The 17,377-nt window shown below is 32.7% G+C and overlaps 2 protein-coding genes across 2 annotated transcripts; both read left to right on the forward strand.

Annotated features, from left to right (window-relative positions):
* The first annotated feature begins 2,933 nt into the window (after positions 1-2,933).
* LOC131003149 (uncharacterized) lies at positions 2,934-6,261 on the forward strand. Its single transcript, XM_057929633.1, has 4 exons — positions 2,934-3,519; positions 4,682-4,836; positions 4,918-5,188; positions 5,741-6,261. The coding sequence occupies exons 1-4, from the start codon at positions 3,501-3,503 to the stop codon at positions 5,815-5,817; spliced, it is 522 nt and encodes a 173-aa protein (XP_057785616.1). The 5' UTR covers positions 2,934-3,500; the 3' UTR covers positions 5,818-6,261.
* A 232-nt stretch (positions 6,262-6,493) lies between these two features.
* LOC131003128 (dihydrolipoyl dehydrogenase 2, chloroplastic-like) lies at positions 6,494-13,157 on the forward strand. The gene is made up of 15 exons (XM_057929602.1): positions 6,494-6,955; positions 7,416-7,562; positions 8,004-8,138; positions 8,313-8,430; positions 9,164-9,288; positions 9,947-10,072; positions 10,156-10,236; positions 10,841-10,903; positions 11,168-11,242; positions 11,321-11,399; positions 11,486-11,586; positions 11,951-12,064; positions 12,548-12,661; positions 12,774-12,845; positions 12,960-13,157. The coding sequence occupies exons 1-15, from the start codon at positions 6,650-6,652 to the stop codon at positions 13,005-13,007; spliced, it is 1,704 nt and encodes a 567-aa protein (XP_057785585.1). The 5' UTR covers positions 6,494-6,649; the 3' UTR covers positions 13,008-13,157.
* The last annotated feature ends 4,220 nt before the right edge of the window (positions 13,158-17,377 follow it).

Consider the following 17,377-nt stretch of genomic DNA (forward strand, 5'->3'; position numbering starts at 1 on the left):
TTAGCACCCGCAAGTTAAGTGTGTAAATCCAACTCAATGAGTTGGTTGCTGGAAAGAGTTTTCTTTCAGTATAGGTTGCTTTGCACCCGTAAGCATTGCAGATAGGTTTGCGTTGCACCCGTAAGCATCGTGGTTAGGTTTGTTGTGCACCCGTAAGCACATGCCCAGAGTGTTTGTCAGACTAATCATCTGGCCCTGGATGTAGGAACGTTGTTTTCCGAACCACATAAAAATCCTCTGTGTTCTTACTTGCTTTTATATTCAGTACTTGCGCATATCTCTGTTTCTATAATACTGACTAACTGAAAAGAGTTACTAAGGGATTCTCTGTGAAGAAAATCTTTCAAGGCTATTTCACTAAGTTTAATATTCTGCTGCTGGAGTTATAGGTTTAACTGATCAATCTTTCGATAGTCAGTTAAATAATTAAGTTACTCTACTCTGTTTTACTTACGATTGAAGCTTTACTTGGACTGAAGTTAATTGACCAGCTCAATTAACTGAAGTCACCCACTGAACCTTTGTTTCAGTATCAGTCGCCACATCTTGTCAATTGAACCACACATTTTCAAAGTAGTAAAACTGTCTTTCAGTACAAAGGTGTTTGTTTTAAGTAAACATTTGAAAAATAGCTTACAAGTATATTCCCCCCCATACACCTGTCATTTCAACCCTCAAGGACCCAACATGTATAGAGAGAAAAATTAGACATTTGTAATGGGACATCCCATTATGAAAAGTGAGACATTTGTAATAGGACAAATGATGTAGTATTTATTTTTATTTGTATAAATTGTCACTTTTATTAAGAACTATTATCACTTTTGCAATTATCACTTCTAAACATAAAAATTATCATTTTTATTTGAAACATTGTTACCTTTATGTAGAATAAATATCAATTTTGTATTGAATTAAATAACTATTTTTCACGATAGTATCACATTGATCAGTTTTTCGTTACTTTTCAAATTATTTTTCACTATCAAATTCAGTTTGGTACATTTGTACATATATAAATTATGAATGATTTTCGTAGATTTATAATTTTAATATATACTTAGAATTTAATTATAATATTTAGTTATTAAAACATCCACATTGATTGAGCCAAGTCTTAACTCATCCATGCTCTGGGATCATTAATGAGTCAGGTGTTGCATTGGCTTGACTCATCCTGCTCACCCATATGAATTATTTTTTATTTAATTTAAATGACACAAATTTAAAGATCTAGGAATTTGGGTACCTAGGGCTTGGCGGCAGCGGCCTCCTGGCCGTGCGGTCGCTCGAGATATGGGCAGCGGCGGCTGGCAAGAAACGACGGAGGTGCGGCCTGGGGACTGTGTCGTCGGAGCTCTGGAGAGTCATTGGCGGCGCTCGTGGCCATTGAAGAGGGGAGGAAAAGTCGAGAGAGAGAGAAAGAGAGAGGGGGGAATGAAATTAAAAGTGAGAAATGCAAATTAGGGTTTCCAAATTAAAGTGTATATAATTAAGAAGTCTATAATTATTTCTAATTTAAGACTGTGCCCATTCTAGTGGGATGTCTCAAAAAGGAAATGAACATATAAGAGTGGGACATAGGAAGTATCATACTCCCTCCGTCCACACGAAAAAAACTCCTACTTGCCCTTAAATATTTGTCCATGAAATAAACTCCTACTCTGCTTTTTTGACACTTATACCCTCTCTTGCTTTTAAAATTACTACACTTTTACCTATTGGGCCCACTTTATTCAACCATTACTTATGTAATTAGTCTCCCCTAAACTAATTATTATTATCATTATTATTATAATTATTATTATTATTATTATTATTATTATTATTATTATTGTTATTATTATTATTATTATTATTATTATTGTTATTGTTATTGTTATTGTTGTTGTTATTATTATTATTATTATTATTATTATTATTATTATTGTTATTGTTATTGTTGTTGTTGTTGTTATTATTATTATTATTATTATTATTGTTATCCTTATTGTTGTTGTTATTATTATTATTCTTATTATTATTATTATTATTATTATTGTTATTATTATTATTATTATTGTTATTTTTATTGTTATTGTTATTGTTATTGTTATTGCTATTGTTATTATTATTATTATTGTTGTTATTGTTATTATTTTTATTGTTATTATTATTATTATCATTATTATTATCATTATTATTATTATTATTAAATAGCTAGTGAAAGATTAGTAAAAGTAATCACAATACATAAACACTACCCTTTTAGTCTTTTACATCACCTTTACACCACCTTTTTCAGCTTTCTTAGTCTCGTGTCGAACCTCAACTGAGAGTTTATTTCGTGGACGGAGGGAGTATTAAATCTCTTTGTCGTGATCTTTAATTTGTGGTGTATATATATACATATACTCCCTCCGTCCCATGAAGCATGACCTAGTTCTTTTCGGCACGGAAATTAAGAAATTGGTATTTTGTGTGTTAAGTGTGGTAGGTGAAAAAATGAAAAAGGTGAATAAAGGGTAAATTTTTTGCCAAAAAAAGGAAACAAGTCAAACTTCATGGGACGGACCAAAAAGGAAACTGGGTCATGTTTCGTGAGACGGAGTGAGTATTTTATAATTAACTGAATTTTACAATTTTAGAGAAGAAAAAAAAGAGAATATATCTCTATATATATATATAGTTTACAAATAAATCTTCAATTTTATTATAATTATTAAAGTTTGAATTTTTTTCAGTTTTTCGAATATTTAGATGATTTCTTTTTGTATTTCGAAGTTGATCCGAAAAATTTTAAATTTTTAATATCAAAATTTTGAATAATATAATTCAAATTGCATTTCATATTTTTTAAAATTTGAATATTCGAATTTCCTAAAAAAAAAATATTTGAATATTCGAATTATTATTAAATCAGATAAAAATCCGAATTTGAATACTCAATCTTTTCTATAATACGATTAAGCTTCGATTAAGCTTATCCTATGTGGCAGCCCTCAAATCTCACCATCTCAAATTCCTTAGCCTACGTGGCATATATTCTCCCAGCCCTCAACACACGCTTTAGGTTATAATTCTCCTCCACACACGCTTATTCTCTCTTTTTGCTTGGAGGCTGGAGCGTTGACTACCATATATTCTCCCAGCCGTTTACTGCCTCAATCACGGTGCAAGCAGCGTTTCTCACCCAGCCTGCAAGCAGCGTTTCTCACCCAGCCGTCCGTTTACTGCCTCAATCACGGTGCAAGCGGCGTTTGTGCTTCATTCATACCAATTTCATTCATTTTTTTCATCTACTCATCTAAAAATTATCTCAATCTCAGTGACGTTTCACTACAATCAAGTCAAAAAATCACTATAAAACATTGTCGGAAAGATTTATTTTTTACCATGTTCGATTCTTTCATTCATACCACTGATTTTCACAAAACTTCACAAATCCGCCGCTCACCGGGTGTTGGGAACGGCCGTTCGACCGTTATAAGGTGCGTTGTCCCGTTGTCAGAATAGAGGTTATGAACAGCCAGAACAGAGGTTAGGAACAACCATTCCCATGATTTAAAGTTATGTAAATGTAAATCTTTCCTTTTATTTATAGTTGTGCTTGATTGTGTTGCTCATGAATTTGGTGATCGATTGAATTTCCTTCTTTGGTTGTTTGCATTTTAAAAACAGAATATGCTATTGTGTACTAACTGCTCGACGAAATGCCTAAATGAAATCCAAAGATTCTATTGTCTACCAACTATGGTGCGTGTGTTGGGATATCGTAATTGTATTAGATCATAATATATGACCTTATGTATAACGTGTAGATGGCTGAAAAATTCACAACAAATCTCGATTTTTTGTATATTATTTTTAGCTTATAATTTTTTTTCAACTATAAATCATGGTATGAATGCTGTTATTAATTCAAGATGTGCGATTTGCATTACACTTATTTATATGCAAACCTGAAGATGTCAAAATTTCTATTGGTGATTATCAATGTCAGGAATTTTATGTCACTGAAAATATAATGATGCTTTTTGCATGTGCTTGGTGTATGTTGTAAAAGCTAATATTACTATCTTCTAATAGATGCACTGTTGCTAATGTTTATAATGCTCCACTTCTGCTTTATCTGTGGTGCTGTGTTTATCTGTGCATGATCTATTTCTGTTTAGATTGTGTTGATAACTTAAATCTATATGATACGGATTAATTGAATATAAGTGGAACCAATATGCCTAAGAATAATTCCCATGAAATGCCGGAGAACAACCATTCCCATGAAATGCCTAAGAATATAAGTGCGTGTTTGGTATATTGGTAAAATGAATCAGATTGGCTAATTCACTGAGATTGAGTGAAATATTTATAGTTGTTTTTGAAACAGCCAGGACAGAGGTGATAATTCACAACCATTCCCATGAAATGCCTAAGAATATAAGTGCGTGTTTGGTATATTGGTAGGGATGTGCCTTGATAGATTAAATTAGGATACCAAGAATATAAGTGAGATTTTACAAAACTTGATTTGTTTGGCATTGTTATATTGTGTTGGTTTTTGTTATACATTTTGTGTTAGATTGTGTTGCTGATGAATTTGGTTATTGAAATATTCATAGTTGTTTTTTATTGTGTTTCTGATGAATTTGTTGATAGATTGTATTTCATATCATATATATTGGTTTATGACTTTTTTTTATAGCTGTCCACATGTCGACGACTAATGGATGTATACGCTTGAGTGCCCTCGACGATAAAATGAGAAATAAAACTGTAACTGTCAGAAACCTTCGCTTGTGGATTCAAAAGGACATGTCAGGAAAAGAAGGCATAGAAATGATTTTAGTCGACGAATGGGTAAAATTTTAGTGTAAATTCACTGTCATTCCAATGGTCCAGTAAACGTGGTTCTAAAAATGACGCTTTCTTCTTATGTAGGGTGATAAAATCCAGGCTTCCATCTCTGCAAGCTACAAGAGTAACTTTTTGCCTTTACCCAAAGAAGGGCAAATAACAATGATAGAAAAATTTCAAGTGTTGAAAAACAAGCCCAATCTCCAAAATACAAAGATCAATCATGCGTGTAAGATTGGCTTCAGCCTTGCTTCGAAAGTGTCAATGCCAAACGAAAATGTCAAAATTACCGAAAATGGTTTTGATTTCATTTGTTTCAAGGATATATGCATGCACGACCCGACATTCGTCGTGGGTAAGATTTATTTATTATTAAATATAATACATTTTTTTGTGATTTACAATGATCATTTTCAAATTAATATTTTCTTCATCTTTTATAAAGATTCATTAATCATAATAAATATAATTAATAATATATATATATATATATATAATATTAACATTACATATAATCTAAATTAAAATTTTTTATTATTTATTTTTTCTACATAAAAATTAGATTTACATGTCTGATAAGAAAAAAAATTATAATCTATATACGATAAATTATTTTAATTGAATGTTAGTGATTAGATGTATATTTGTTATTAATTTTATATTTCTCAATAGCGTACATATTATATGTATATGTTGCAATATATTGTATTATATGAATATATATATATATATAATATTTATATTCTTAATTTATATTCTTCTCTTTCATTTCTCTCTAGAGTTTGAACTAATAAAATTACATATATAAATAAAATATCTAAATTGTTAGAGTTATGTTTGTTAGATAGTTGACAATTGGAGTCATGGTTGAATATAATTTCATATTTGATGATGCTCAAAACTCCAGACGAGATGATGCTCTTTCAAGTTTTAGACGAGATGATTCTCTTTCAAGTTTCAGACAAGATGATGCTCAGAAGTTAGAGGTGATCTGTCAAGTTTGCGACGAGATGATGCCCACAACTTGGTTGATCTTAAAACTCCAAATGATACAATGTTCGATAAATCAGTTATGGTCTTTTAAATATCAGGTGAGATTATTTTCATAATTAGTTATGCTTTTAGAAGTTCGGAATTATATGATACTCACAATTCAATTATGATTTTTCAAACTCCATATAAAATTATGGTCAAAAGGCAAAATAAAAAAAATTGAACAAAATTAATAAATCTTGTAACAACAAATGCAACAAATCAATCCTCCATCATACCTATGTCAAATTTATATGTATTTCTACTCTTTTTTTTTTCTTACGCGTCAACTTTTTATAAAATTTCATATGAAAACTAATGGGTATTTTTATGATTTCAACAAAATTAATAATTTAATTACTAAAAGTTGTTGAGATTAATATAATTTAAAATGTATTACTAATTTAATTTAATTTAATTAATTATATAAATAATTTACATAAAAAATTATTTTATATAATTTTATCATAAGAATAACATAAAATATATAAATTACAAGAAAATATGTACCCGTCGAATTTCGACGGGTAATACACTAGTATTCATAAAATAGTAAACTCAATAATGGGGAGAGAATGAGAAATATCGTGGGCGCCTGTAAATAGTAACACAACTAGACATAGTAAGCTAAAATTTCTGACCGTTCGCCACGTCAGCGTCAGCCGGGGTTTATGTTTATCCCTAAATCCTCTCAACTGTCAAACAAGGAGATTCATCTCTCTCTCTCTCTCACACACACACACACACTAATCACTCTCTTTCATCACAACTGCAGAGCTCCGAGATGCATGCTTCAATTTCGCCTCTGTCCACCTCCAATCCGCCGCATTCCACTCTTCAGCCATATTCGAGTTCCCGACTGTGCGGCCTCCGGAGAGAGGCGTTTGGATTTCACTCGCCGTCGCAGTTCCGGAATCGCGGCATCGGAGTTGTCTCGGCGAAGACTCATTCGTGGCGGCGGTCAGTTTTCTCGGCCTCGAATTCAGCCTCTGACAATGGAACCAGCGCCCCTGCGTCGTTTGATTACGATCTCGTCATTATTGGAGCTGGTGTTGGCGGCCATGGAGCTGCGCTGCATGCCGTGGAGAAAGTAGGACCTTGGATTTTCTTTTTAGCTTATTATGATTTGTGTTGAGTTTATCTTGAGGTTTTTGAGCTAAACATTGAGCTGCATTGTTGAAAAATACATGTTATGAGTTAGACTTTGAGGAATCAATGTTGCATTCGGTTTCATAATTGATGGATAACCCTATAAGCTCCCTGGCCGTTGAAATGTTTGTTTTTGACAGAATTGAGTTTGAACATCACTTAGATCCATGGTGGATTCTAAGATGGAGGCGCTAAAAAGGAATATGAGGAAAAGAGACGATGTATTAACTCAAAGTTCGATCTTCACTTTTGTTGCATCATGAAATATTTGCTTCCAATCTCTTGAGTTTTTCCTCACTCCAATAATGCTATGATGAATCTTCTTTCTCTTTTATCTGACAAATAATTCAGTAGGTATATAGATGTCATAAAACCTCAAGAAATTTCATGCTTACTTTCAGGGTCTCAAAACAGCTATTATTGAGGGTGATGTCATGGGTGGAACTTGTGTAAATAGAGGGTGCGTTCCTTCCAAAGCCCTACTTGCAGTAAGTGGTAGGATGCGCGAACTTCAAGACGAGCATCACCTGAAAGCTTTAGGTTTGCAGGTATTTCATTTACGGTTTAGATAATGAAAATTGCAAATTCGATAACTTGTCCAGTATCGGTGTGGAGCTTAATATGATATTCCACTGCAAGCCTCTGAATTTCTTTGTGGGGAATAACCGAATAACGCTCCGGCTTATTTTTCTCTATATTACTTTTTAGGACAAGAGCTATTACTATTACTTCCTTTCATATGTAGTTTGAAGCACACCCATACTTCTGTCTGAACTTTTTTCTCCTTGACAAGAGTTCAGACCATCCATCTCATCCCTGAAACAAGGATTACTTTAAGATGTTATTGGTTGTTGTTCAGATTATGATTTAGATAATTGTTTGTACATTCCTTTGACTATGCATTACTGTCAATGATTTATTACACCTTTATTGTTTCTCCAGCTGCATTGTAACTTGTTCTTTATTTCTTTTTCTACCACTAATTATAGGTTGCAGCTGCCGGGTATGACAGACAGGCAGTCGCTGACCATGCTAATAATCTTGCTTCAAGAATCCGTGGTAATCTGACTAATTCACTTACGGCACTTGGAGTGGACATTTTAACAGGATTTGGCACCATAGTGGTATGTCTTAATTGTTACCTTTTAAATAATATGAATACTGACAGCAAACTCTTATCTTATTCTAGATATACTGAAGGACAATGTAACTGAGAGGAACTACTTATTCAGTATGAATCTTCCATAATGAGGATCGAGTTTGTATATTTCATTCTAGCAATCTCTAAACTATTTCAGGGCCCTCAGAAGGTCAAATATGGAAAAATTGGTTCATCTGACAATGTGGTTACTGCAAAGGACATAATTATTGCCACAGGGTCGATTCCTTTTGTTCCTAGAGGAATTGAAGTTGATGGTAGATGCTCTCTCCATTTAATTACTATTTTGATATTCACACTCCCTTACAGATCTCTTGCATCATCAAATTTATTGATGTCTCAGGAGTGCATTGTTTGAGCCAATGAGGCCTTTGCCAAGTGGAAAAACTGAGGCACCAAAAGACTCTCCTTAGGAGAGGTCTTGTGTTCAAGTCCCAATCAAGTGTCGGTTGTAGTTCCATTTTATGTGGATATTGGTCTAGTCCGTACTAGTTTGATTATTGATTTTTTTTCAGGCCAGTTTGGTTATTGGTTATTGTCTGAATTATCTTTTTAATATATTCAAATTATGATTTGATACGTAACTTGTATCTCCCCCCCCCCCCCCCCAAAAAAAAAAGAAAAGAAAAAAAGAATGCATTGTATGTGACTTGAATCTTTCTTACTTGCTCGTTTTCTATTCTTTGTCAGCTAAAATTGTCGTGACCTGCACTCAATTACGCAACAACATGCTATGTTGATCTTGTGTAGACTATATATGTAATCCATTTTTCTTATGGATCTAGATGGGGCCATAGTTGGGGGAACTTGAGAGAAGAGAATTAGATGAGTCGAATACGAGGTGTAAGATGAAATATGACTTGGATGGGAATCATCTTTTTTCCTTCCTTTTCTGTACTCTGATTTTGTGGAGCATTATTTGTCTTATAGGACATCTTTCTATCATCGCATTAAAATAACCTGATGTATCCTATCATTTCTAATCTGCAGGGAAGACGGTAATAACCAGTGATCATGCCCTTAAATTGGAATTTGTTCCCGATTGGATCGCCATAGTTGGAAGTGGTTATATTGGGCTTGAGTTTAGTGATGTCTATACGGCTCTTGGTAGTGAGGTAATGGCAAAGATCTCGTTTCGTTTTCCTTTAAGATCTTTCAGACCTGAGAAAGAAGTACTTTTAACTTTTTAAAAGTTAGCAGTACTTTAACTTTTAGTTTCTCAAATTCAAAATTTTCCCTTTTGGTATGATTTGGTAAGAATGAGAGTAATAGAAATCAACACAGTTCCTATTCTTTTGAACACTTATATGGTTATACCTTATTTATTGAGGATTTTTAATTTTCTCAGCTGACTTCTATTGGAATTTTGCTGTCAAAAATTTGATTGGATAAACTCAAAACCTTCTGCCTAATACCTATTGAGTAAGAGCCCATATTTTAAGTATATTTTGTTGTACACGGACTAAATTATTATGAGTTGTTAACATTTCATCTTTTGATATCATTGTTCTGCTCAAAATAATACTAATGAAGTCTGCAACTGGGAGAAACTAATTCTATGTTCATTCTGTACTCTCTCAGAGCAACAGTTTTACCTAATTAACTTAAAATTTGTCTTTTCCAGCACCCATATTTAATTTTGTCCTCGATAGCTTGATGTTATAATAATCTCTCAGAAATTTCGCTTCTTGTCTTGCTGAGATATGATAACCTATCAGAGATTGAGATGCTCCTAGGACTAGGAGCAACTAATTATAGACTATTATTGTATAGGTTACATTCATTGAAGCTATGGATCAACTCATGCCCGGATTTGATCCAGAGATAGGCAAGTTAGCTCAAAGAGTTTTGATAAATCCAAGAAGAATTGATTATCACACTGGAGTATTTGCTACCAAGGTATAGAATTATTACTTAGGAGTATTTTGCTTACATCTTCCTCTTAAGTATGCTGACTTTTTTTTTTGCCTATATTTTGAAAGATAACTCCTGCAAAAGACGGGAAGCCAGTGATTATTGAGCTTATTGATGCCAAGACAAAAGAACCGAAAGATACATTGGAGGTAAAAAAATGTTGTTCCTAGTAACCATCTTCCTTGCACCATAAAAACTAACGAATATACAACCTGTGACCTGCCCCCCGGCCACCCAACAATATTGACAAAGGAAAGTAAACAAATTCTCCAGCACTCAAGTTTATCTAGTAACCAACTGGACAAAAAAAATATGGAATTTCAAGAAAGAACAGTGCACATGATTTCAGAAGTCGGGTATAGGGTGTTCCACTTAGTTTTTTCCCCCTCTGATTTACAGCATAAGTGTCTGACATAACCATCTTATGAGTTCTGCAGCTAGAGCATTTAATTTTGAAATATTATGCTATCTGCCCGATCTACTTAACATGATGATACTATACTGGTCAGGGATAATTGAGCTGATAGACATAAAAAAATAGTTATATGTTCAATGGATTGGTCGGGTAAAGTGATTGCTGCCATTTTACTGCTGGCTTTTTAATCATGTTACAGAAGGGTATTAGACATCAAATTTCTGGATTTTGCACAAAGGTTTCTGGAAGCTTTCTTGCACCCATCAAATTTGACTCTTCTCATTTAGTGATATGAGATACGAACCATTTGTGAGGTAGTAATACTTTTTTTGTTGTAGGTCGATGCAGCATTAATTGCAACTGGAAGGGCCCCATTTACAACAGGCCTTGGACTGGAGAATGTAAGTATTTGATAAAACTTAACTGAAATTATAAATTTGTTATCAAACCAAGTTACGGTCCTTGTATTATGGTTATGTTGCTCATACATTGTAATTATAATAAATGTTAGGAATTTGAAAAAGAAATTAATGGCATGGGCTGGATTCTTGAAGACATAACTACTGCATTTCATTTATCTGAAACAAGTCCTGCCTTTCCGTACATTGAATGAATTTTCACTTTATCAGTCTCAATGTATGAAATTTGTCTCGACATGACTGCAGATTAATGTGGAGACGCAACGGGGTTTTGTCCCTGTTGATGAGCGCATGAGAGTGATTGATGCAGATGGAAACCTGGTTAGTTGGCCATGTATTTCCTACTGAAAACTGTTTAGAACAACTTTTGTTGAGTTTGACACAATCTTCTGTCATTAGATCCCACACTTGTACTGCATTGGTGATGCAAATGGTAAATTAATGCTCGCCCATACAGCAAGCGCTCAAGGAATTTCTGGTTGGTGATTATACTTAATTAAATCAGTATGTGAACTTTTGTTATGATTTAACATGCTTCTTCTAATATGTATTATCTTCTTATAGTCGTTGAACAACTTACTGGAAATGATCACGTGCTTAACCATTTAAGCATTCCAGCAGCCTGTTTCACTCATCCTGAAATCAGTATGGTTGGATTGACCGAGGTAAGTTTAGTCACATAGAACTTGAGCAATTGTAAAAACTTTCTTTAACTCCTTACACGAGCCACCTTCTAGCAACTGCAAACTATAACTTCAATTATTTCATTTCTTACGATCTGCTTAGCATCGTGGAATTCCTCATACACTTGATGGCTACATGGTCCTCTTGTTCTCAGCAATATTACGTGTAGTCACTTCCTTCAAAAGAAAGCGACACGTAATTATGGATTTTATAAACTCCGTATAATGTTTGCCCGAATGATTTAGCCTCTTTGTGCCTACCCCAGTCACTACTCTGTTGGAAAATCTCATTATTGATTTCCTGTATGCTAATATGTTCCTTAATCTAGATTGTTTTACTTTCCAGCCTCAAGCAAGGGAAAAAGCAGAAAATGAGGGGTTTGAAATAAGTATTGCCAAAACGAGTTTCAAGGCCAACACCAAGGCCTTGGCTGAAAATGAAGGGGAAGGACTGGCAAAGGTCTGTCTCCTTGATCTTCTTTTTGCTGTTACATAAGCATGGATGTGAAAATGGTATAGGAGTTGTGGCAATTAGCACACACAGACGCACTTGATTGATGGGTGTTAGAATATCTGCTTCATGAGAATCGAGGAAAGAACAGACCAAGGTTCCTTGTCCCCTCTTCCTTTTCTTTCAGTATGACCTTGAGTTTTGTTGAAGAAAAGACAAGGAAAAAGTGATGAATTAAAGAAAAAAATAGCATCACAATAAAACCATCTTCATTAGTCTTCCATGACCTATAATGGTCATTAGTTCCACTTGGACTCTTAACCCTCATCTGTCATGAGTAGGAATCGTAATGTTCTACAGATCACGATTTTGATTTTTCTTTGTTTTTGTGTGTGCCCTGGAGTACCGTGTTCCATGAATGAGGCAAACATTTCTAAGCATCCGAAATTTCTCGGGTTTAAGCCATTCTATTACTTTTTTTTTCTTTTGCAGTTGATATACAGACCTGACAATGGTGAAATTCTCGGTGTTCACATTTTTGGGATGCACGCTGCAGACCTCATACATGAAGCATCTAATGCTATTGCATTAGGCACCCGAGTTCAGGTATGGGCATATTCATATTAGCAATCTTGACCTTCTATTTTCCTCTCTATTTCCAATGCCCAACATGAAAATATTGGAATTTCACTTATGTTTGTATATTGGTGCGTCACAGGACATAAAGTTTGCCGTTCATGCACACCCCACATTATCCGAAGTTCTTGACGAGTTATATAAATCAACAAAAGTAAGCTAATTCTGAGATATTGGGATCCAATTATATCACTGAACACACAAATTAGCTAAATATTTCATACAATATGTGCTAAAATTATTTGTTTACTGAACTCTCATGGCACAGGTAAACTCCCATAACACAAATCTAGTTAGTGAACCCGTCACTGTATAACCATTCGTCATTATATAGGACATTCATTCTTGTGAGTGATTTTTAACAATTCGATGTATAGTATCTTCATTCTCCGTTTCATGTATACATTTTTTGGGAACCTATTAACTTGTTTGCAATCCAATCTATTATTTTATTTGTTTATAATTAGTACTCCCTTCGTCCCATAGTCCCATAACAACTGTCTATGTTCTTTTCGGCATGAAAATTTATGTGAGTATGATGTTTAAAGTATGTTGGTCTACTTGATTAAAGCTATATTAATTGACTTTTATTAACGAAATTCGGAGTACCATTGTTTCTGAAAGTTTGCTGCTTTCGCAAACTCAGATATAGTGGGTAGAATGATAGAACAATTTATCCAACAAGACTGTAAAAAAGTATAAATGCAATGGAAAAGTAAAGTACGCATAATGGATGATTTTATACTGCAATTTTAATTAATTGCACTTGTGTATTCACTATATATATATAAAAAAAAATTATAGTGAATGTACACAAATTCACTCAATAGCATTCGTCTTATTGAGTGAGTGGTATTGATAAGACGATAAATCCCTTTTAATCTTATCAATAATGTTAGCAACAACTAGACTTTTAATGAAGCTAATTTATGAATCACAATCATACAAACTTACTAGCTAGTCATACCATACTAGTCCCCCATTTAAGGTATGTTAGACACACAAAATCCTCATTCAATGTGTGATTGAACTAGATATTGAAACAATAGCTTCTTGCTATTGCACTTGTGTTTCTTCGTGATTAAACCGGTGTGGAATGCAAAATGCTTTGCCCTTATTTATAGATGCAATCTATGTTTGGTGGGCAAGAAAATCATGGCTGAAGATGTGGGATATGGATGTGGCTTAAATCTTCTTCTCCAACTTATGATATTCGAAACATATTTTTGACAAAGTGTTGGTAGATTTAATTCTTCTTCTCCATACTTTATAGTATCCGAAAATATATACTCCCTCCGTCTCACAAAAACATGAACATTTTTTCATTTTGGGGTGTCTCACAAAAACATAAACATTTTCATTTTTGTACATTATCCCCTTATTTTTTATCTCTCATTTTCATACTTATTCACAAAAAACCCATCATGGTCCACCACTACTTTTCCTCAATCAACTCATTACTCTCACAGCACTTTATAAAGTGGGATTCATTTTCTACTCACAATAATTTTCAACTAACATTTCTTAAGACCCGTACCACTCTCATTTGTTCATGTTTTTGTGAGACGGAATGAGTATATATATATATATATATATATATATTAATTCTTTTATTAAAAATATTTAATGAAGAAGATAAAAATAAGATTTTGTTCATAATATGAATAAATAATTATTAGAGCTAAAATGATTCTAACAGTTTCCTTACTAATTGAAATTTTATGAATTGGGATCATACTCTGCGTGTAATTTTTTTTTCACATGTTCATAATGCTTAGTTCAAAAGATTGATCATTTCTATCAAAACCAGATCTATATGAAACCTCAAAACAATAAATAATTGATGTGACGAGTCGCTAGTTATTTGCATCACTTTTAGCACGTTAGGGTAGTGAGCATGACAACCTTGACTCTGGGGTGTCAACATTGGTACTTAACCCTTAAAAAAAATTAGAAAATTTATCCAAAAAACTACAATGTGGAGAAAATAATAAAACTAAATAAATTATTTTTTAACCGGACATATTTGTTTCAAATAGCATTATTGTTTATATATATTTCGTTTTATTCATGGGATCTATTTCCAATTGTGTTCATGCTATGATAGCTAACTAGTAAGTAGCCCGTCATTATATAAATTTATGGAGTTATATAATGTAATTTTTGATTCATAAGAATTCCTATTTATTAAAATAGAGTACTAAATGAAATAGTTTTAAAATAAAAAACTATTTATATGAAATTGACTGAAATTAGATGTCTTATGAAATATATATATCTAAGCAGAGTACTGACCCATAAAATTTTAAAAGAGAAATTTGCAATAGTTATTTGAAATTTGCCTAAATTAAATGTCTATAACTGCAATTAGTTACTAAAAAAAATTTAAATAATAGGAGTATCAATAATGACTTTAACTTAGAAAGTTTGAATAACTTAAAAATCTTTAGACCTATTTTTTTTTTATGACTCTTGAGATTGCCACATACAACTATCCATGGCTAAATACAGGTTTCGGTAGGTATACATTTGAAAGAAACCGTCTCCGACTCTTGTTTATTGTCGTAGCAAAACAAACAGTCATATAGAATTATCTTTAAAGTTGTGCAGAATCAGACCAATCTATTCTCAACAATATTCGGGCATTCAATTGATTCAAAAACAGTGGTTCTAATGCTAAAATCGATCTTCCACATATGATTGATTTTTGCATGGTGGAAGTTAGGCTTGATAACCATTATTTATCCATCTTTAACGAATTCGTGAAACTTTTTCTTTAACCTTATTAAGAAGGATGCTTGAATTTTGTTGTATATATTTATTTATAGGTTGTATAATTTGAAAAATAATAATTAAAAAACTATCTATTTAATAAAATTGTGCTAAGACTTACCATTCATCAATCATAATTATTTTCAATTCTTTCTTGCCCAACTTATCTTTCTAAACTCAAGCGTAAAATTCTATAAATATTCAAAGATAAATCGGACACAGACAAAACTTCCTATATGAACAGTCAAGAATGACGATTAATGATAAAATTGCCCTAATTTCATGTCTTGCTAATGATATGCAAAGCACACTTAGTTAAATAGATGATTGATGAAGAAAAATAAATCGAAATCCAAAAAGTATGATTAAAATAACGTAGTGTATATAAACGTATTCATGCTATGCAAAAAGCAGGAGAAGAAGGCTCAGAGCGCAAGGAACATAAATTCACGACAAAAAAAATAAAACGCTCATAGAAGATGTGCTCATATGTAACGGTAAAAAATCCGTTATCTATTATATTAGATAACAGTAGAATACGCTCATACGTAACGGTAAAAAAACCATTATCATATCAGAATAGATAACAGTATGATGCGCTCATACGTAATGGTAGGACACCATTATCTATACTTTAATAGATAACGGTACAATCCGCTCATACGTAACACTAACTGACCGTTATCTATACTATAAGAGATAACGGTATGTTGCACAATTCGTAACGCTTATTACCGTTATCTTTAGTGTAATAGATAACAGTTTCGTGCATTGATCCATAACAATTGTGCAATGTTGTCTATAACTATTATAGATAACGATTCATAGCGTTATCATAGATCATTTCCACCGTTATCTAGTCTATTTGAATTTTTTTATATTTTATCATAGTTAACGGATCTTATTTAAATATATAACGGTGTATACTATTATCTTTGTTGTAAAACGTAACGGTTCAAGGTTCTCATACATAACGTTTCACCGTTATCATTGTTACAACACATAACGGTTTTTGTTCTCATACATTACAGTATACGCCGTTATATATGATGATTCTACATAACGTTTGTGACCGTTATTAATGATTCTTAAATCCGTTGTTAAAGATTGTTAAAACCGTTATGTATTCAAAATATGTATATATTAGAATTTTCGCTTCTTTTTTTATTTTTTCCTAAATTTTCCTAATATCCATGGCCCAAAAATAAATAAATAAATTTGAAATAGCCAAAATTATATTAAAATCCATAACATACATTATATAACATCCAAGCATTCAAAATACATATTCTTACACAACATTCAAATGTTCAAAATACTATAAATACATAATCATATATTATAATTCAACAGTACATCAATCTAACTAACAACTCCACATAACAAAAACCTCACTTGATGCGGCTCCTGTGTTCCTGTACAAAATTCAATTCTTTCTTAATTTCTATTTGTATAGCTTTAAATCAAAATTCACGACATAACGTATATAATAACCATTGGTACCTAAAAATCAATCGATCGCATTCTTTAACACGTAGCTTGCCCATTCCTCACGAACGTCGTCGATCTCAGCTTTAGTATATACTTCAGCATTCTTTAACTGTGAAAAAAAACAAGTACATAAATACATTTTATTAATAACTATAAATGTTACCTTATTAAATGATCAATACTATATTTGCATTACCACCGATGACAGAGGGACGGATGCATCATTTTGAATTCTTATGATGATAACCTTCATAAAGCGCATCACATAAAACCCACACTGCTCACTGTTATACTATATTTGCATTACCATCGATGACAGAGGGACAGATGCATCATTTTGAATTCCTATGATGATAACCTTCATAAAGCGCATCACATAAAACCCACACTGCTCACTGTCAGGCTATATAGGACCCTACAATA

This window comes from Salvia miltiorrhiza, unplaced genomic scaffold, assembly GCF_028751815.1.
Source record: "Salvia miltiorrhiza cultivar Shanhuang (shh) unplaced genomic scaffold, IMPLAD_Smil_shh fragScaff_scaffold_79, whole genome shotgun sequence".
Taxonomy (NCBI): domain Eukaryota; kingdom Viridiplantae; phylum Streptophyta; class Magnoliopsida; order Lamiales; family Lamiaceae; genus Salvia; species Salvia miltiorrhiza.